This window comes from Oncorhynchus tshawytscha, unplaced genomic scaffold (genome assembly GCF_018296145.1).
Source record: "Oncorhynchus tshawytscha isolate Ot180627B unplaced genomic scaffold, Otsh_v2.0 Un_contig_6491_pilon_pilon, whole genome shotgun sequence".
NCBI lineage: Eukaryota > Metazoa > Chordata > Actinopteri > Salmoniformes > Salmonidae > Oncorhynchus > Oncorhynchus tshawytscha.
The window spans coordinates 1-21,680 of record NW_024609576.1 but is presented as its reverse complement, the minus strand read 5'-3'; the positions used below and the strand labels follow the sequence as shown (position 1 = coordinate 21,680).

The window sequence follows — 21,680 nt, the reverse complement described above, 5'->3', positions numbered from 1 at the left end:
CGCCTACCTTTAGCCACTCCCCCTGGCAGGTGATTTTTACAGTAGATGACGTCATGCATCACACATACCATGACACAAATCATTGTAAAAAAAAATCACTGTTAAATTTCAGAAATTAATATTTGAAGTAGCTACATCTTCAAATTAGTATTAATCTAAGGACATATCCTCATACATTCGTTTCTGGAAGAAAAAAAACTGTATGTCTTTGTGTGTTTGAGCATAACCCATCAATACAAGTGCACATCGTCCATTTCTTAGCATAAAAATAGTGTGTTTAGGGCTGTTTTTCCAACCGTCAGTGAAAGGCGACTGGTGTGAATAGTATGAGATAAGTGGGTTATTTCCCCAGGTTTATAGTCCATGTCTGTAGCCAAAACACTGGCAGTGAGGGCACATTTACCGAGTTGTGGTCGTAGAACATCTAGCTGGCACACAAACAACCTGTGTGGGTGTATCTGTCACCTTGGAACATTCCAGAAAAAAATTAACCCTCTGGGGGTCAACATTTGAACAAAGATTCTCTTGTAAAACTTCATTGATACATGTCTCGGCCAAATATGTCCCTGATCTCTGAGATTATTCTCATGACATAAAATGAAATGTATGGTGCCTTAGTTCCGGTTTACTTGTGACAACGACAATAGTCACGAGCCTTAGGGAGAGTATAGATACGCCAAGGTCAGTAGAGCTAACTCAAACCGGCTAATGAATGAAAGGTTGATTTAGAAGGGAACAGTAAAACTGTTTCAGATTGATCACAACGTCAACAATACAATAACTACAAGATAAGGGATTGAGTTTCTTTAATCTGATAAAGAGCAGAGGTTCGTTTGACTCGGTTGTCATAGCTACAGTTTAAGTCCTGATATTATTGCTTCACATTGTTTTCCACGAAAATCCCATTCTAAAGATTAGGCTTAGCTTAGTCAATGTTTAACACCACTGTTCTGTTTGTCTTTCCACTGTTACAGTACGGACAACACACACACACACGCAAGCACACACACACACACACACGCACGCACACACACACACACGCTACTCTACTCTACTTAGAGCATTACACAGCTTCTGAGTAATCACCACACGTAGAGCGTAGGCTGCTTCCTGCAACCCCACGGCTTTGAGGACAGCAACACATGGGATAGCTAGCATGACCTTGAAGGTGTATTGTGTTTCACTGTGAGGAGAGAGAAAGTTCAGAAGGCTTTTATCCTTCACAGACGGACGCATCACTGAAGTCAGAGTGAGTGGACGAGTGACTTAGAAATTAAAGGTATCTGTGAATCGGATGATTCTGGGTTTATAAATCAGTTTCGCAGAAGGGTCGCTGTAGTTTAACGTCCTGTACTTTGGTCTCTCCTGCTTTTCTGTCTGTAGTCTTTCTGGCTCTGCAACACTTGAACCACGCATAGTGATGACATCATCTTTGTGTGACATCACAGCGCTACCCTGCCCCTCCCCCTCCTGACATGTCACCTCCCCCTCCCCACTTTGCAGTGCCATGAGGACATTTACTTCCTGTTTGGCTTCATGTGGGCGGTGCTCCTGGTTGGACGTTGTGGGCGCTGATGGCAGGAAGCAAAGGTCAAGATCAGGGGTTGTGGGGACAGAGGTCATGACATCAGGGGTCGTAGATTCAGAAGGTGGGGGTGAGAGGCTGGCATTATGGGCCTGGCCCAGTTCTGATGGTTCTGATTCTGAGCCGTGGGCCCTCCTAGGGATGGGGTATCTGGGCTGGCCTCTCTGGGTGGACCGGGGTTGGGGTGGATCCATGTACTGTTTTTTACAGGGGTAGGAGAGATGTGAGCCTTCCAGGGTCCTGGTTTTGGACCCTAACCCTGAGTATTTCTGTGCTGGTGGATCCACAGAGGAAGCTAGTGCCCACACAGGAGAACAAGGGAGAAGCGTTGCCAGGTACACAGACTGCAAGGCCTCTACCTCAGGTATCCCTACCTGGGGTGCTGGGGGAGACCACTGGACCACTGCAGCAGAGCAGAGCAGCTCTACCTGCACATAGCTGAGCTCCTGACCTAAGACCTGTACCTTTAATTCCTTATCTGAAACCTGTGCCTTGACCTCCTGACCTGTAACCTGTGCCTTGAGCTCCTGACCTGAAACTTCAACTTCACTGTCTTGATCAGGATCCTCATTTTCCTGATGTGAAGCCTGTACCACCACTTCCTGACCCACTGAGGCCTTAACTTCAATGTTTTCACTCTGAACCTTTAGCTCCTTGTTAAATTCTGAACCATGGCCTTCTCGTCTTTGACCTGAGCTAACAATCTGTTCTTGGTTCGTACCCAGAGTCTCTACCTGTTGGTTCGTACCCAGAGTCTCTACCTGTTGGTTCGTACCCAGAGTCTCTACCTGTTGGTTCGTACCCAGAGTCTCTACCTGTTGGTTCGTACCCAGAGTCTCTACCTGTTGGTTCATACCCAGAGTCTCTACCTGTTGGTTCGTACCCTGAATCTCTACCTGTTGGTTCGTACCCAGAGTCTCTACCTGTTGGTTCGTACCCTGAATCTCTACCTGTTGGTTCGTACCCAGAGTCTCTACCTGTTGGTTCATACCCAGAGTCTCTACCTGTTGGTTCGTACCCTGAATCTCTACCTGTTGGTTCGTACCCAGAGTCTCTACCTGTTGGTTCGTACCCTGAATCTCTACCTGTTGGTTCGTACCCAGAGTTTCTACCTGTTGGTTCGTACCCAGAGTCTCTACCTGTTGATTCGCACCCCAAACTTCTACCACCTTAATTGAATCCTGAATCTGACCTTCAGCTTCTTGATCTGAACCTGGACCCCTTATCTGCTTATTGACTACAGAGTGACCTTTCACCTTCTGATTCCAGTTCCTCCCTTTTCTGTGTTGAAGTGAGTCCTTCAGACCAGCTACTGTCTTCTCTGATCCTCTATCTCCTTCCTGTACTCCAGAGGGGTTCTGTTTCCTCGGCTGTCCCCAGCCTTTACTCTTAACCTGTTGCTTCACTGAACTCTGACCTTTGACGGGTTGACCTAAGCACTGTTGTCCCTCTTCTTCCTGACGACTCACTAATTCGTTGACACGTCCAGATGAGCTGGTACCAGGAGAGGAGCTTTTCTTCTGGCAACTCACGTCACTTCCCCGGTGCACCGTCGCCATGGTTTCAAACTTGTCCATTATGGCAGACAGTAGCTGCCCCTTGCCGATCGGTCGGGGTCTTTTCGACGCTCCTCCCCCCTGTGTGGCCCCTCCCCTCTCTTTCTGCGTTGCTGCAGCAAACCTGGCCAGCACATCCTTAACAGTGTTCCCCTTTCTCACTCTACGTCCTGTTTTGGGAATGCAGCCCTCAACCTGTCCACTAGGGGTCTCTCTGCCATGGCTCTGGCTCCCACAGCCTCCCCCTCCACCCCCTCTGGAGGACAGTGCCAGGGCCCCCACCTCCCGGCGGTGAGTGAGCGGAGGGTTGGGGGTGTTCCTCAGGAACTTGGCCTGGAGAAGCTGGAAGGAGGTGAGGCGTCTTGAGACGTCGCTCCCTGCTGGTCGACCTCCACACCTGCTGAACTGGGGCACCTCCAACCCCACACTGACCTCCAGCCCTAACCTCTCAGGGGGCCTCGCGGTGGGGCTCCGGCCGGGCAGGTCCTGGGTTAGGTAGTGGAACAGGCTCTCCAGAATCCCTCTGAGCTCCGGGCGGGTCGTCCGGTCCCAAACCAGCCTCCTCAGAGTTCTGGTGTCCACAATGAGGCCTGATGGCCCTGCAATCACTGCTCTCTCTGCTCTGTAGGGAAACATAAGGACTTAGCTTTGTTCTAAGGACAGAACAGGGAACATAGAAATAGAATCTAGATTGTATTTCTGTAACGGAAACATCCTGTGATAGGGCTTACTAACCTCGACCATCTCTGTACTATAACAACCTCTACCATCTATGTACTATAACAACCTCTACCATCTCTGTACTATAACCTCTACCATCTCTGTACTACTATAACCTCTATCATCTCTGTACTACTATAACCTCTATCATCTCTGTACTACTATAACCTCTATCATCTCTGTACTATAACCTCTACCATCTCTGTACTATAACCTCTATCATCTCTGTACTACTATAACAACCTCTACCATCTCTGTACTACTATAACCTCTACCATCTCTGTACTACTATAACCTCTACCATCTCTGTACTACTATAACCTCTACCATCTCTGTACTACTATAACCTCTACCATCTCTGTACCTCTATAACCTCTACCATCTCTGTACTATAACCTCTACCATCTCTATACTATAACCTCTACCATCTCTGTACTATAACCTCTACCATCTCTGTACAATAACCTCTACCATCTCTGTACTACTATAACCTCTACCATCTCTGTACTACTATAACCTCTACCATCTCTGTACTATAACCTCTACCATCTCTGTACTATAACCTCTACCATCTCTGTACTATAACCTCTACCATCTCTGTACTATAACCTCTACCATCTCTATACTATAACCTCTACCATCTCTGTACTATAACCTCTACCATCTCTGTACTACTATAACCTCTACCATCTCTGTACTACTATAACCTCTACCATCTCTGTACTACTATAACCTCTACCATCTCTGTACTACTATAACCTCTACCATCTCTGTACTACTATAACCTCTACCATCTCTGTACTACTATAACCTCTACCATCGCTGTACAATAACCTCAACCATCTCTGTACTACTATAACCTCTACCATCTCTGTACTATAACCTCTACCATCTCTGTACTATAACCTCTACCATCTCTGTACTACTATAACCTCTACCATCTCTGTACTATAACCTCTACCATCTCTGTACTATAACCTCTATCATCTCTGTACAATAATCTCTACCATCTCTGTACTATAACCTCTACCATCTCTGTACTATAACCTCTACCATCTCTGTACTGTAACCTCTACCATCTCTGCACTATAACCTCTACCATCTCTGTACTATAACCTCTATCATCTCTGTACTACTATAACCTCTACCATCTCTGTACTACTATAACCTCTACCATCTCTGTAGTACTATAACCTCTACCATCTCTGTACCTCTATAACCTCTATCATCTCTGTACTATAACCTCTATCATCTCTGTACTATGACCTCTACCATCTCTATACTATAACCTCTACCATCTCTGTACTATAACCTCTACCATCTCTGTACTACTATAACCTCTATCATCTCTGTACTACTATAACCTCTATCATCTCTGTACTACTATAACCTCTACCATCTCTGTACTACTATAACCTCTACCATCTCTGTACAATAACCTCTACCATCTCTGTACTACTATAACCTCTACCACCTCTGTACTATAACCTCTACCATCTCTGTACTATAACCTCTACCATCTCTGTACTATAACCTCTACCATCTCTGTACTACTATAACCTCTACCATCTCTGTACTACTATAACCTCTACCATCTCTGTACTATAACCTCTACCATCTCTGTACTACTATAACCTCTATCATCTCTGTACTACTATAACCTCTATCATCTCTGTACTACTATAACCTCTACCATCTCTGTACTATAACCTCTATCTCTGTAACCTCTACCATCTCTGTACTATAACCTCTACCATCTCTGTACTACTATAACCTCTACCATCTCTGTACTACTATAACCTCTACCACCTCTGTACTGTAACATCTACCATCTCTGTACTATAACCTCTACCATCTCTGTACTACTATAACCTCTACCATCTCTGTACTATAACCTCTACCATCTCTGTACTATAACCTCTACCATCTCTGTACTGTAACATCTACCATCTCTGTACTACTATAACCTCTACCATCTCTGTACTGTAACATCTACCATCTCTGTACTATAACCTCTACCATCTCTGTACTACTATAACCTCTACCATCTCTGTACTGTAACATCTACCATCTCTGTACTATAACCTCTACCATCTCTGTACTACTATAACCTCTACCATCTCTGTACTATAACCTCTACCATCTCTGTACTATAACCTCTACCATCTCTGTACTGTAACATCTACCATCTCTGTACTACTATAACCTCTACCATCTCTGTACTATAACCTCTACCATCTCTGTACTATAACCTCTACCATCTCTGTACTGTAACATCTACCATCTCTGTACTATAACCTCTACCATCTCTGTACTACTATAACCTCTACCATCTCTGTACTGTAACATCTACCATCTCTGTACTATAACCTCTACCATCTCTGTACTATAACCTCTACCATCTCTGTACTATAACCTCTACCATCTCTGTACTATAACCTCTACCATCTCTGTACTATAACCTCTACCATCTCTGTACTGTAACATCTACCATCTCTGTACTACTATAACCTCTACCATCTCTGTACTGTAACATCTACCATCTCTGTACTATAACCTCTACCATCTCTGTACTACTATAACCTCTACCATCTCTGTACTGTAACATCTACCATCTCTGTACTATAACCTCTACCATCTCTGTACTACTATAACCTCTACCATCTCTGTACTATAAGCTCTACCATCTCTGTACTATAACCTCTACCATCTCTGTACTACTATAACCTCTACCATCTCTGTACTACTATAACCTCTACCATCTCTGTACTATAACCTCTACCATCTCTGTACTATAACCTCTACCATCTCTGTACTGTAACCTCTACCATCTCTGTACTATAACCTCTACCATCTCTGTACTATAACCTCTACCATCTCTGTACTGTAACCTCTACCATCTCTGTAACCTCTATCTCTGTACCTCTACCATCTCTGTACTGTAACCTCTACCATCTCTGTACTATAACCTCTACCATCTCTGTACTGTAACCTCTACCATCTCTGTACTACTATAACCTCTACCATCTCTGTACTACTGTAACCTCTACCATCTCTGTACTATAGCAGCAGATTTAGAGATGATTTAGATTTCAGTGAATGTTCTAGCAGTGTAGAATTGATGTGTAACAGGGACTGTTTAGTTGATGTGTAACAGGGACTGTGTAGTTGATCTATAACAGGGACTGTTTAGTTGATCTGTAACAGGTTGATCTGTATCAGGGACTGTTTAGTTGATCTGTAACAGGGACTGTTTAGTTGATCTGTAACAGGGACTGTTTAGTTGATCTGTAACAGGGACTGTTTAGTTGATCTATAACAGGGACTGTTTAGTTGATCTATAACAGGTTGATCTGTAGCAGGGACTGTTTAGTTGATCTATAACAGGGACTGTTTAGTTGATCTATAACAGGTTGTATCTGTCTACCAGGGACTGTTTAGTTGATCTATAACAGGGACTGTTTAGTTGATGTGTAACAGGTTGATCTGTATCAGGGACTGTGTAGTTGATGTGTAACAGGTTGATCTGTAACAGGGACTGTGTAGTTGGTCTGTAACAGGGACTGTTTAGTTGATCTATAACAGGTTGATCTGTAGCAGGGACTGTTTAGTTGATCTATAACAGGGACTGTTTAGTTGATGTGTAACAGGTTGATCTGTAGCAGGGACTGTTTAGTTGATCTGTAACAGGTTGATCTGTAGCAGGGACTGTTTAGTTGATCTATAACAGGGACTGTTTAGTTGATCTATAACAGGTTGATCTGTAGCAGGGACTGTTTAGTTGATCTATAACAGGGACTGTGTAGTTGATCTATAACAGGGACTGTTTAGTTGATCTATAACAGGGACTGTGTAGTTGATCTATAACAGGGACTGTTTAGTTGATCTATAACAGGGACTGTTTAGTTGATGTGTAACAGGTTGATCTGTAGCAGGGACTGTGTAGTTGATGTGTAACAGGGACTGTTTAGTTGATCTATAACAGGTTGATCTGTAGCAGGGACTGTGTAGTTGATCTATAACAGGGACTGTTTAGTTGGTCTGTAACAGGGAAGTGGGGGTAAGTAGAGAAGAGAGAGAAACAGACTATTGCATAGTTTCCTAGGAATGGTGGTTTCTAGGGTCCTGGTACAGTGAGGTGTCCCAATTATCTCTCCTTCCTCCCAGAGTGTGCACTTGTTCACTTCCCTTCACTGATTTGAAAGGAAATGACTGGTATATGAAATATGGTGGTGGAGTGCACACTTCAGCAGAAAGGAGGTATCATTGGGACACGTCACCAGTGTTAGTTAGGATTGACCTCTGACCTCTACAGCATTATAAAGACAGTAGCAAAGAGAGACGCGGACCTCAGAGGTAATATATAGATATTCACTTTAATCTGATAATAACACGATTATTATCATGACACTCGTGGTGAATCCACAGCAGACAATAATAAACCAAAACATGAGACGAGTGCAAATAACAGACTAAGAGTGGATCCCAAATAGCACTACCTTTGACCTGGGCACATAGGGTTCGGGTCAAAAGTAGTGCACTTATATAGGGAACATATACAATATGGGGGGGCAGACTAATAACAAGCCTGTAAGTTTAAATCACATTTACACAGGACCGTCTTCTTTGTCTCCAATCACATGTTTTAAACCCAGGACTGGTGTGTGTACAGTAGGTAGGGATGTTAGTTGATCCACGTTCATCTATAGATGAGAACACCTGGGGCCTCTGGAATCTATGGAATTGTTACATCACAGATCCGGTTTCGGAGTTCCAATTCTGATTCTGATTCAGTTCCACATGAATGACTTTAGTTTTTTTTTTAGAAACAAAACACTTTATGGAACAGGAAAGGAACTATTCCAGAGACCCCAGCAGGAGCAGTGGAGAGACAGAGAGGAGGGTACAGGCCGGGCTAGGGGGGCTGTAGTGCTGTGGGATGGGTAGGTAGCAGAGGAGGCTGGCAGGAGGAGATATAGAAGGACAGGCTCATTGTAATGGCTGGAATGGAATTAATGGAACAGTATCAAGCATATGTATTCCCCTTCAGCCATTGCAATGAGCCGTCTTCCTATAGCTCCTCCCACCAGCCTCCACTTGGTAGGTAGGTAGGTGAGCAGCCAGTAGCCAGCCATGGTGGAGTCATTCATGTGTAGTTCCTATGTTGGCCAGAAGAGGGCGGTGTGGGCAGGGTGGTGTTGTTACTTCTCTGTGCTCCTCTCTGCAGAGGCTGCCTTGTACAGTTCTGCTCCGAGCTCCTCCAGCCGCGTGCGTCGGTCCACATCCTGGTGCAGCCCTTCAGGGACCTGGGACAGGCCGAACAGGAGACCGTACAGACAGCCTGCTATCAGCCCTGTGGCACTGCTCTCCCCTGGGGGACACAATGACAAGGTCAGAGAAGATACTAATGGCAAGGACACACAACATACAACACACACACACACAAATAAATATACAAACACAACAAGAACACACACACACTTACCCACACAACTCTTATATAAACTACTTACACAGACAACAAACCAATGCACACACACACACACACACACACACAGCCCACCTCCGTGGAACATGGCGCGGCGGCAGAGCTGGGTCCAGTCGGAGCCTGAGGCCAGGAGAGCATCGTAGGCTATCATGGGAGCATCATGACCTCTCCGTCCAGCCCGACCTTCTGAGCTCCAGCGCTTATACACCTGGAGAGAGGAGAACACACCTGAGTTAAATACATCTACACCTGTAGAGAGGAGAACACACCTGAGTTAAATACTTCTACACCTGGAGAGAGGAGAACACACCTGAGTTAAATACTTCTACACCTGTAGAGAGGAGAACACACCTGAGTTAAATACTTCTACACCTGGAGAGAGGAGAACACACCTGAGTTAAATACTTCTACACCTGTAGAGAGGAGAACACACCTGAGTTAAATACTTCTACACCTGTAGAGAGGAGAACACACCTGAGTTAAATACTTCTACACCTGGAGAGAGGAGAACACACCTGAGTTAAATACTTCTACACCTGTAGAGAGGAGAACACACCTGAGTTAAATACTTCTACACCTGGAGAGAGGAGAACACACCTGAGTTAAATACATCTACACCTGTAGAGAGGAGTACACACCTGAGTTAAATACTTCTACACCTGGAGAGAGGAGAACACACCTGAGTTAAATACTTCTACACCTGTAGAGAGGAGAACACACCTGAGTTAAATACTTCTACACCTGTAGAGAGGAGAACACACCTGAGTTAAATACTTCTACACCTGGAGAGAGGAGAACACACCTGAGTTAAATACTTCTACACCTGTAGAGGAGAACACACCTGAGTTAAATACATCTACACCTGTAGAGAGGAGAACACACCTGAGTTAAATACTTCTACACCTGTAGAGAGGAGAACACACCTGAGTTAAATACATCTACACCTGGAGAGAGGAGAACACACCTGAGTTAAATACATCTACACCTGGAGAGAGGAGAACACACCTGAGTTAAATACATCTACACCTGGAGAGAGGAGAACACACCTGTGTTAAATACATCTACACCTGGAGAGAGGAGAACACACCTGTGTTAAATACATCTACACCTGTAGAGAGGAGAACACACCTGAGTTAAATACATCTACACCTGGAGAGAGGAGAACACACCTGAGTTAAATACATCTACACCTGGAGAGAGGAGAACACACCTGAGTTAAATACTTCTACACCTGTAGAGAGGAGAACACACCTGAGTTAAATACTTCTACACCTGTAGAGAGGAGAACACACCTGAGTTAAATACTTCTACACCTGTAGAGAGGAGAACACACCTGAGTTAAATACTTCTACACCTGTAGAGAGGAGAACACACCTGAGTTAAATACTTCTACACCTGTAGAGAGGAGAACACACCTGAGTTAAATACTTCTACACCTGTAGAGAGGAGAACACACCTGAGTTAAATACTTCTACACCTGTAGAGAGGAGAACACACCTGAGTTAAATACTTCTACACCTGTAGAGAGGAGAACACACCTGAGTTAAATACTTCTACACCTGTAGAGAGGAGAACACACCTGAGTTAAATACTTCTACACCTGTAGAGAGGAGAACACACCTGAGTTAAATACTTCTACACCTGTAGAGAGGAGAACACACCTGAGTTAAATACTTCTACACCTGTAGAGAGGAGAACACACCTGAGTTAAATACTTCTACACCTGTAGAGAGGAGAACACACCTGAGTTAAATACTTCTACACCTGTAGAGAGGAGAACACACCTGAGTTAAATACTTCGACACCTGTAGAGAGGAGAACACACCTGAGTTAAATACTTCTACACCTGGAGAGAGGAGAACACACCTGAGTTAAATACTTCTACACCTGTAGAGAGGAGAACACACCTGAGTTAAATACATCTACACCTGGAGAGAGGAGAACACACCTGAGTTAAATACTTCTACACCTGGAGAGAGGAGAACACACCTGAGTTAAATACATCTACACCTGTAGAGAGGAGAACACACCTGAGTTAAATACATCTACACCTGTAGAGAGGAGAACACACCTGAGTTAAATACTTCTACACCTGTAGAGAGGAGAACACACCTGAGTTAAATACATCTACACCTGTAGAGAGGAGAACACACCTGAGTTAAATACTTCTACACCTGTAGAGAGGAGAACACACCTGAGTTAAATACTTCTACACCTGTAGAGAGGAGAACACACCTGAGTTAAATACTTCTACACCTGTAGAGAGGAGAACACACCTGAGTTAAATACATCTACACCTGTAGAGAGGAGAACACACCTGAGTTAAATACTTCTACACCTGTAGAGAGGAGAACACACCTGAGTAATACATCTACACCTGGAGAGAGGAGAACACACCTGAGTTAAATACTTCTACACCTGTAGAGAGGAGAACACACCTGAGTTAAATACTTCTACACCTGTAGAGAGGAGAACACACCTGAGTTAAATACATCTACACCTGGAGAGAGGAGAACACACCTGAGTTAAATACATCTACACCTGTAGAGAGGAGAACACACCTGAGTTAAATACATCTACACCTGTAGAGAGGAGAACACACCTGAGTTAAATACTTCTACACCTGTAGAGAGGAGAACACACCTGAGTTAAATACTTCTACACCTGTAGAGAGGAGAACACACCTGAGTTAAATACATCTACACCTGTAGAGAGGAGAACACACCTGAGTTAAATACATCTACACCTGGAGAGAGGAGAACACACCTGAGTTAAATACTTCTACACCTGTAGAGAGGAGAACACACCTGAGTTAAATACTTCTACACCTGTAGAGAGGAGAACACACCTGAGTTAAATACATCTACACCTGTAGAGAGGAGAACACACCTGAGTTAAATACTTCTACACCTGTAGAGAGGAGAACACACCTGAGTTAAATACTTCTACACCTGTAGAGAGGAGAACACACCTGAGTTAAATACTTCTACACCTGTAGAGAGGAGAACACACCTGAGTTAAATACTTCTACACCTGTAGAGAGGAGTACACACCTGAGTTAAATACTTCTACACCTGTGTTAAATACATCTACACCTGTAGAGAGGAGAACACACCTGAGTTAAATACATCTACACCTGTAGAGAGGAGAACACACCTGAGTTAAATACTTCTACACCTGTAGAGAGGAGAACACACCTGAGTTAAATACATCTACACCTGGAGAGAGGAGAACACACCTGAGTTAAATACATCTACACCTGTAGAGAGGAGAACACACCTGAGTTAAATACATCTACACCTGTAGAGAGGAGAACACACCTGAGTTAAATACTTCTACACCTGTAGAGAGGAGAACACACCTGAGTTAAATACTTCTACACCTGTAGAGAGGAGAACACACCTGAGTTAAATACTTCTACACCTGTGTTAAATACATCTACACCTGTAGAGAGGAGAACACACCTGAGTTAAATACATCTACACCTGTAGAGAGGAGAACACACCTGAGTTAAATACATCTACACCTGTAGAGAGGAGAACACACCTGAGTTAAATACATCTACACCTGTAGAGAGGAGAACACACCTGAGTTAAATACTTCTACACCTGTAGAGAGGAGAACACACCTGAGTTAAATACTTCTACACCTGTAGAGAGGAGAACACACCTGAGTTAAATACATCTACACCTGTAGAGAGGAGAACACACCTGAGTTAAATACTTCTACACCTGTAGAGAGGAGAACACACCTGAGTTAAATACATCTACACCTGTAGAGGAGAACACACCTGAGTTAAATACATCTACACCTGTAGAGAGGAGAACACACCTGAGTTAAATACTTCTACACCTGTAGAGAGGAGAACACACCTGAGTTAAATACTTCTACACCTGGAGAGAGGAGAACACACCTGAGTTAAATACATCTACACCTGTAGAGAGGAGAACACACCTGAGTTAAATACACACCTGTAGAGAGGAGAACACACCTGAGTTAAATACATCTACACCTGTAGAGAGGAGAACACACCTGAGTTAAATACTTCTACACCTGTAGAGGAGAACACACCTGAGTTAAATACTTCTACACCTGTAGAGAGAGAACACACCTGAGTTAAATACTTCTACACCTGTAGAGAGGAGAACACACCTGAGTTAAATACTTCTACACCTGTAGAGAGGAGAACACACCTGAGTTAAATACTTCTACACCTGGAGAGAGGAGAACACACCTGAGTTAAATACTTCTACACCTGTAGAGGAGAACACACCTGAGTTAAATACATCTACACCTGTAGAGAGGAGTACACACCTGAGTTAAATACTTCTACACCTGGAGAGAGGAGAACACATGAGTTAAATACTTCTACACCTGTAGAGAGGAGAACACACCTGAGTTAAATACTTCTACACCTGTAGAGAGGAGAACACACCTGAGTTAAATACTTCTACACCTGGAGAGAGGAGAACACACCTGAGTTAAATACTTCTACACCTGTAGAGGAGAACACACCTGAGTTAAATACATCTACACCTGTAGAGAGGAGAACACACCTGAGTTAAATACTTCTACACCTGTAGAGAGGAGAACACACCTGAGTTAAATACTTCTACACCTGTAGAGAGGAGAACACACCTGAGTTAAATACTTCTACACCTGTAGAGAGGAGAACACACCTGAGTTAAATACTTCTACACCTGTAGAGAGGAGAACACACCTGAGTTAAATACTTCTACACCTGTAGAGAGGAGAACACACCTGAGTTAAATACTTCTACACCTGTAGAGAGGAGAACACACCTGAGTTAAATACATCTGTTAAATATCTTTAAATATCCAGTTTTCCAGGTAGAATGGAACCAATGGATGACCTTGTCTGTCTCCTCAGCGTTGTAGGTGTCAGGAAACAGGGGCTTGTTCTGCCCCTCCTCCTCCACGCCTCTCTCCTCCAGGTAGAACTGCCACTTAGCCTCAAAGTAGAACCACTTCTCCTGGTACTCTGCAGTGGACACAACATACACCACCATTTAATCACACAGACACACACACACACACACACACACACACACACACACACACACACACACACACACACACACACACACACACACACACACACACACACACACACACACACACACACACACACACACACACACACACACACACACACACACACAGACATAGTCACACACACACAGTCTATTTTTCACACACACAGACACACACACACACAGACACACACACATAGTCACACACACACACACACACCTGCCATGTGGCGTATGGTCTTCTTACAGTACTCCTCGGCCTTGGGGATGACCTTCATGAGGTCGCGACCCCAGGTCACCAGCGGTTTGCCCTGCACCGCGTACGATGCAAACAGAGCCGTGGTCAGAGAGCCCAGGAAACCTGTTGGAATCAGCCAGGTCACTATCATGTCATTATAGATGGTAAACCCAGTGAACCTGCTCCCAGACCTGTTGCTGTTGTCTTGCCTATAGGAGTTGGTAAGACACTAACCTCGTCCCCAGGCTAATCACTAGAGCAAGACAGCACAAACAGATGTAGGACCAGGCTAGTTAAATAGCAGGCTATACTATAATGTCTAGCCTATGGTACCTGTAGGGTGGTTGTGGGTCATGGTGTATGGTACCTGTAGGGGGGTTGTGGGTCATGGTATATGGTACCTGTAGGGTGGTTGTGGGTCCTGGTGTATGGTACCTGTAGGGGGGTTGTGGGTCATGGTATATGGTACCTGTAGGGGGTTGTGGGTCATGGTGTATGGTACTTGTAGGGTGGTTGTGGGTCCTGGGGTATGGTACCTGTAGGGGGTTGTGGGTCATGGTATATGGTACCTGTAGGGTGGTTGTGGGTCATGGTGTATGGTACCTGTAGGGGGTTGTGGGTCATGGTATATGGTACTTGTAGGGTGGTTGTGGGTCCTGGGGTATGGTACCTGTAGGGGGTTGTGGGTCATGGTATATGGTACCTGTAGGGTGGTTGTGGGTCATGGTGTATGGTACTTGTAGGGTGGTTGTGGGTCCTGGTGTATGGTACCTGTAGGGTGGTTGTGGGTCATGGTGTATGGTACTTGTAGGGTGGTTGTGGGTCATGGTATACTGTATATATGGTACCTGTAGGGTGGTTGTGGGTCATGGTATATGGTACCTGTAGGGTGGTTGTGGGTCATGGTATATGGTACCTGTAGGGTGGTTGTGGGTCCTGGTGTATGGTACCTGTAGGGGGTTGTGGGTCATGGTATATGGTACCTGTAGGGTGGTTGTGGGTCCTGGTGTATGGTACCTGTAGGGGGGTTGTGGGTCATGGTATATGGTACCTGTAGGGGGTTGTGGGTCATGGTGTATGGTACCTGTAGGGTGGTTGTGGGTCCTGGTGTATGGTACCTGTAGGGGGTTGTGGGTCATGGTATATGGTACCTGTAGGGGGTTGTGGGTCATGGTGTATGGTACTTGTAGGGTGGTTGTGGGTCCTGGGGTATGGTACCTGTAGGGGGTTGTGGGTCATGGTATATGGTACCTGTAGGGTGGTTGTGGGTCATGGTGTATGGTACCTGTAGGGGGTTGTGGGTCATGGTATATGGTACTTGTAGGGTGGTTGTGGGTCCTGGGGTATGGTACCTGTAGGGGGTTGTGGGTCATGGTATATGGTACCTGTAGGGTGGTTGTGGGTCATGGTGTATGGTACTTGTAGGGTGGTTGTGGGTCCTGGTGTATGGTACCTGTAGGGTGGTTGTGGGTCATGGTGTATGGTACTTGTAGGGTGGTTGTGGGTCATGGTATACTGTATATATGGTACCTGTAGGGTGGTTGTGGGTCATGGATATGGTACCTGTAGGGTGGTTGTGGGTCATGGTGTATGGTACCTGTGGGGTGGTTGTGGGTCATGGTACCTGTAGGGTGGTTGTGGGTCATGGTGTATGGTACCTGTAGGGTAGTTGTGGGTCATGGTGTATGGGACCTGTAGGGTGGTTGTGGGTCATGGTGTATGGTACCTGTGGGGTGGTTGTGGGTCATGGTGTATGGTACTTGTAGGGTGGTTGTGGGTCCTGGTGTATGGTACCTGTAGGGTGGTTGTGGGTCATGGTGTATGGTACTTGTAGGGTGGTTGTGGGTCATGGTATATGGTACCTGTAGGGTGGTTGTGGGTCATGGTGTATGGTACCTGTGGGGTGGTTGTGGGTCATGGTACCTGTAGGGTGGTTGTGGGTCATGGTGTATGGTACCTGTAGGGTAGTTGTGGGTCATGGTGTATGGGACCTGTAGGGTGGTTGTGGGTCATGGTGTATGGTACCTGTGGGGTGGTTGTGGGTCATGGTACCTGTAGGGTGGTTGTGGGTCATGGTGTATGGTACCTGTAGGGTGGTTGTGGGTCATGATGTATGGTACCTGTAGGGTGGTTGTGGGTCATGATGTATGGTACCTGTAGGGTGGTTGTGGGTCATAGTGTATGGTACCTGTAGGGTGGTTGTGGGTCATGGTACCTGTATGGTGGTTGTGGGTCATGTATATGGTACCTGTAGGGTGGTTGTGGGTCATGGTGTATGGTACCTGTAGGGTGGTTGTGGGTCATGGTACCTGTAGGGTGGTTGTGGGTCATGATTTATGGTACCTGTAGGGTGGTTGTGGGTCATGGTGTATGGTACCTGTAGGGTGGTTGTCGGTCATGGTACCTGTAGGGTGGTTGTGGGTCATGGTACCTGTAGGGTGGTTGTGGGTCATGGTACCTGTAGGGTGGTTGTGGGTCATGATGTATGGTACCTGTAGGGTGGTTGTGGGTCATGATGTATGGTACCTGTAGGGTGGTTGTGGGTCATGATGTATGGTACCTGTAGGGTGGTTGTGGGTCATGGTGTATGGTACCTGTAGGGTGGTTGTGGGTCATGCGCCCCATCTCAATGCTGACCTCCACTAGGTTGTCTAGCCTCTCAGGCTGCCAGTACTTCATCCCCACACACATGGCCTTGGTGGCTGCTCCAAACCCAGAACCTGGAGAGAACCCGTCAGAACAACGACCACATGGAGAGAACCCGTCAGAACAATGACCACATGGAGAGAACCCGTCAGAACAATGACCACATGGAGAGAACCCGTCAGAACAATGACCACATGGAGAGAACCCGTCAGGACAATGACCACATGGAGAGAACCCGTCAGAACATTGACCACTTGGAGAGAACCCATCAGGACAATGACCACATGGAGAGAACCCACCAGAACATTGACCACATGGAGAGAACCCACCAGAACAACGACCACATGGAGAGAACCCACCAGAACATTGACCACATGGTGAGAACCCACCAGAACATTGACCATATGGAGAGAACCCGTCAGAACAACGACCACATGGAGAGAACCCACAAGAACATTGACCACATGGAGAGAACCCGTCAGAACAACGACCACATGGAGAGAACCCACCAGAACAACGACCACATGGAGAGAACCCACCAGAACATTAACCACATGGTGAGAACCCACCAGAACATTAACCACATGGTGAGAACCCACCAGAACATTGACCACATGGAGAGAACCCATCAGGACAATGACCATATGGAGAGAACCCACCAGAACATTGACCACATGGAGAGAACCCATCAGGACAATGACCACATGGAGAGAACCCACCAGAACAACGACCACATGGAGAGAACCCATCAGGACATTGACCACATGGAGAGAACCCACCAGAACAACGACCACATGGAGAGAACCCGTCAGAACAACGACCACATGGAGAGAACCCACCAGAACATTGACCACATGGAGAGAACCCGTCAGAACAACGACCACATGGAGAGAACCCACCAGAACATTGACCACATGGAGAGAACCCACCAGAACAACGACCACATGGAGAGAACCCACCAGAACAACGACCACATGGAGAGAACCCACCAGAACATTGACCACATGGTGAGAACCCACCAGAACATTGACCACATGGAGAGAACCCATCAGGACAATGACCATATGGAGAGACAAAGAGAGAGACTGCACATGTGCAGGTTGAACTGAACCCTACTAAACCATGTCACCATCAGACCTCACACATCTGTTGTGACCTCTGACCTTTCTCATTGAAGGGCGTGTGCCAGGCAAGCAGGAAGTTGTTGGGTTTGAGGTGAGCACATCCCTCCACAGTGGCTGGGTCAGGAGGGCGACCCTGGAGAGACACCATGGCCTCAACATACACCCTGACCAGCTCCCTGTAGAGGTCCTCCAAACACCAGTAGTCTGGAACAACACAGAACACACCACAATTTACACACAGCATAGTTACCGCATCACAGTTTACACACAGCATAGTTAGCACACCACAGTTAACACACAGCATAGTTAACGCACCACAGTTTACTCACAGCATAGTTAACGCACCACAGTTTACTCACAGCATAGTTACCACACCACAGTTACCACACCACAGTTAACACACAGCATAGTTAACGCACCACAGTTTACTCACAGCATTTAGTTTACTCACAGCATAGTTACCACACCACAGTTACCACACCACAGTTACCACACCACAGTTAACACACCACAGTTACCACACCACAGTTAACACACCACAGTTACCACACCACAGTTAACACACCACAGTTACCACACCACAGTTACCACACCACAGTCACCACACCACAGTTACCACACCACAGTTACCACACCACAGTTACCACACCACAGTTACCACACCACAGTTACCACACCACAGTTAACACACCACAGTTAACACACCACAGTTACCACACCACAGTTACCACACCACAGTTACACACCACAGTTACCACACCACAGTTAACACACAGCATAGTTACCACACCACAGTTACCACACCACAGTTAACACACAGCATAGTTACCACACCACAGTTACCACACCATAGTTACCACACCACAGTTACCACACCACAGTTAACACACCACAGTTAACACACACCATAGTTACCACACCACAGTTACCACACCACAGTTAACACACCACAGTTACCACACCACAGTTACCACACCACAGTTACCACACCACAGTTAACACACCACCACAGTTACCACACCACAGTTACCACACCACAGTTAACACACCATAGTTACCACACCACAGTTTACTCACACCATAGTTACCGCTGCAAATCGATCAGTCTGGAAGCTTGTCATTAAATACACTTGCAAAGGGCCAACTATGCTTCATACTGTGAAAAGTTATCCCTCTCTCACACACACACACACACACACACACACACACACACACACACACACACACACACACACACACACACACACATCTGTCTGTGGGGGCTGTGGCATGTTTGACATACCAGCCAGATGAGAGTCTATGTTTAGATGTTCAGCCTGCTGTGCTTAGATTATACCATGTGATCTGCTGGGGGTGGGGGGGGAAATCATGGGTTTGTGCATATGCTTTTGTGTGTGTCATTTGTGTGGTGTGTGTGTCATTGTCACCTCTGATTCAGGAGCAGAGGGCTTTGGGCTCAGGGACTCAGGATACAAACCCAGGACAGGGAGGAACCAGCCGGGTGTCAGGGAGAGAGGGGTGGGCCCAGACGGGTGTCAGGGAGAGAGGGGTGGGCCCAGACGGGTGTCAGGGAGAGAGGGGTGGGCCCAGACGGGTGTCAGGGAGAGAGGGGTGGGCCCAGACGGGTGTCAGGGAGAGAGGGGTGGGCCCAGACCGGTGTCAGGGAGAGAGGGGTGAGCCCAGACGGGTGTCAGGGAGAGAGGGGTGGGCCCAGACGGTTGTCAGGGAGAGAGGGGTGGGCCCAGACGGGTGTCAGGGAGAGAGGGGTGGGCCCAGACGGGTGTCAGGGAGAGAGGGGTGGGTCCAGACGGGTGTCAGGAAGAGAGGGGTGGGCCCAGACGGGTGTCAGGGAGAGAGGGGTGGGCCCAGACCGGTGTCAGGGAGAGAGGGGTGGGCCCAGACGGGTGTCAGGGAGAGAGGGGTGGGCCCAGACCGGTGTCAGGGAGAGAGGGGTGAGCCCAGACGGGTGTCAGGGAGAGAGGGGTGGGCCCAGACGGTTGTCAGGGAGAGAGGGGTGGGCCCAGACGGGTGTCAGGGAGAGGGGTGGGCCCAGACGGGTGTCAGGGAGAGAGGGGTGGGTCCAGACGGGTGTCAGGAAGAGAGGGGTGGGCCCAGACGGTTGTCAGGGAGAGAGGGGTGGGCCCAGACCGGTGTCAGGGAGAGAGGGGTGGGCCCAGACGGGTGTCAGGGAGAGAGGGGTGGGCCCAGACCGGTGTCAGGGAGAGAGGGGTGGGCCCAGACGGGTGTCAGGGAGAGAGGGGTGGGCCCAGACGGGTGTCAGGGAGAGAGGGGTGGGCCCAAACCGGTGTCAGGGAGAGAGGGGTGGGCCCAGACCGGTGTCAGGGAGAGAGGGGTGGGCCCAGACCGGTGTCAGGGAGAGAGGGGTGGGCCCAGACGGTTGTCAGGGAGAGAGGGGTGGGCCCAGACGGGTGTCAGGGAGAGAGGGGTGGGCCCAGACGGTTGTCAGGGAGAGGGGTGGGCCCAGACGGTTGTCAGGGAGAGAGGGGTGGGCCCAGACGGGTGTCAGGGAGAGAGGGGTGGGCCCAGACCGGTGTCAGGGAGAGAGGGGTGGGCCCAGACGGGTGTCAGGGAGAGAGGGGTGGGCCCAAACCGGTGTCAGGGAGAGAGGGGTGGGCCCAGACCGGTGTCAGGGAGAGAGGGGTGGGCCCAGACCGGTGTCAGGGAGAGAGGGGTGGGCCCAGACGGTTGTCAGGGAGAGAGGGGTGGGCCCAGACGGGTGTCAGGGAGAGAGGGGTGGGCCCAGACGGTTGTCAGGGAGAGAGGGGTGGGCCCAGACGGTTGTCAGGGAGAGAGGGGTGGGCCCAGACGGGTGTCAGGGAGAGAGGGGTGGGCCCAGACCGGTGTCAGGGAGGGAGGGGTGGGCCCAGACGGGTGTCAGGGAGAGAGGGGTGGGCCCAGACGGGTGTCAGGGAGAGAGGGGTGGGCCCAAACTGGTGTCAGGGAGAGAGGGTGGGCCCAGACCGGTGTCAGGGAGAGAGGGGTGGGCCCAGACCGGTGTCAGGGAGAGAGGGGTGGGCCCAGACGGTTGTCAGGGAGAGAGGGGTGGGCCCAGACGGATGTCAGGGAGAGAGGGGTGGGCCCAGACCGGTGTCAGGGAGAGAGGGGTGGGCCCAGACCGGTGTCAGGGAGAGAGGGGTGGGCCCAGACCGGTGTCAGGGAGAGAGGGGTGGGCTGTTCCAGTCAGTGTGGGAGTAAAGAAGAGGAGTGATGGGGGATTTTACTGGTGTCAAAGTATCTGAATGAAAACCA

The 21,680-nt window shown here is 47.6% G+C and overlaps 1 protein-coding gene across 1 annotated transcript; it reads right to left on the bottom strand.

Moving 5' to 3' along the window:
• Positions 1-773: 773 nt before the first annotated feature.
• LOC112240835 lies at positions 774-18,614 on the bottom strand (the record flags this gene model as incomplete). Its single annotated transcript, XM_042316009.1, is given in 7 exon segments — positions 774-3,763; positions 9,067-9,232; positions 9,425-9,557; positions 14,223-14,350; positions 14,623-14,763; positions 17,235-17,360; positions 18,450-18,614. Coding segments are annotated over 7 exon segments (3,356 nt in total), but the record flags the coding sequence as incomplete, so codon positions are not given.
• Positions 18,615-21,680: the final 3,066 nt, after the last annotated feature.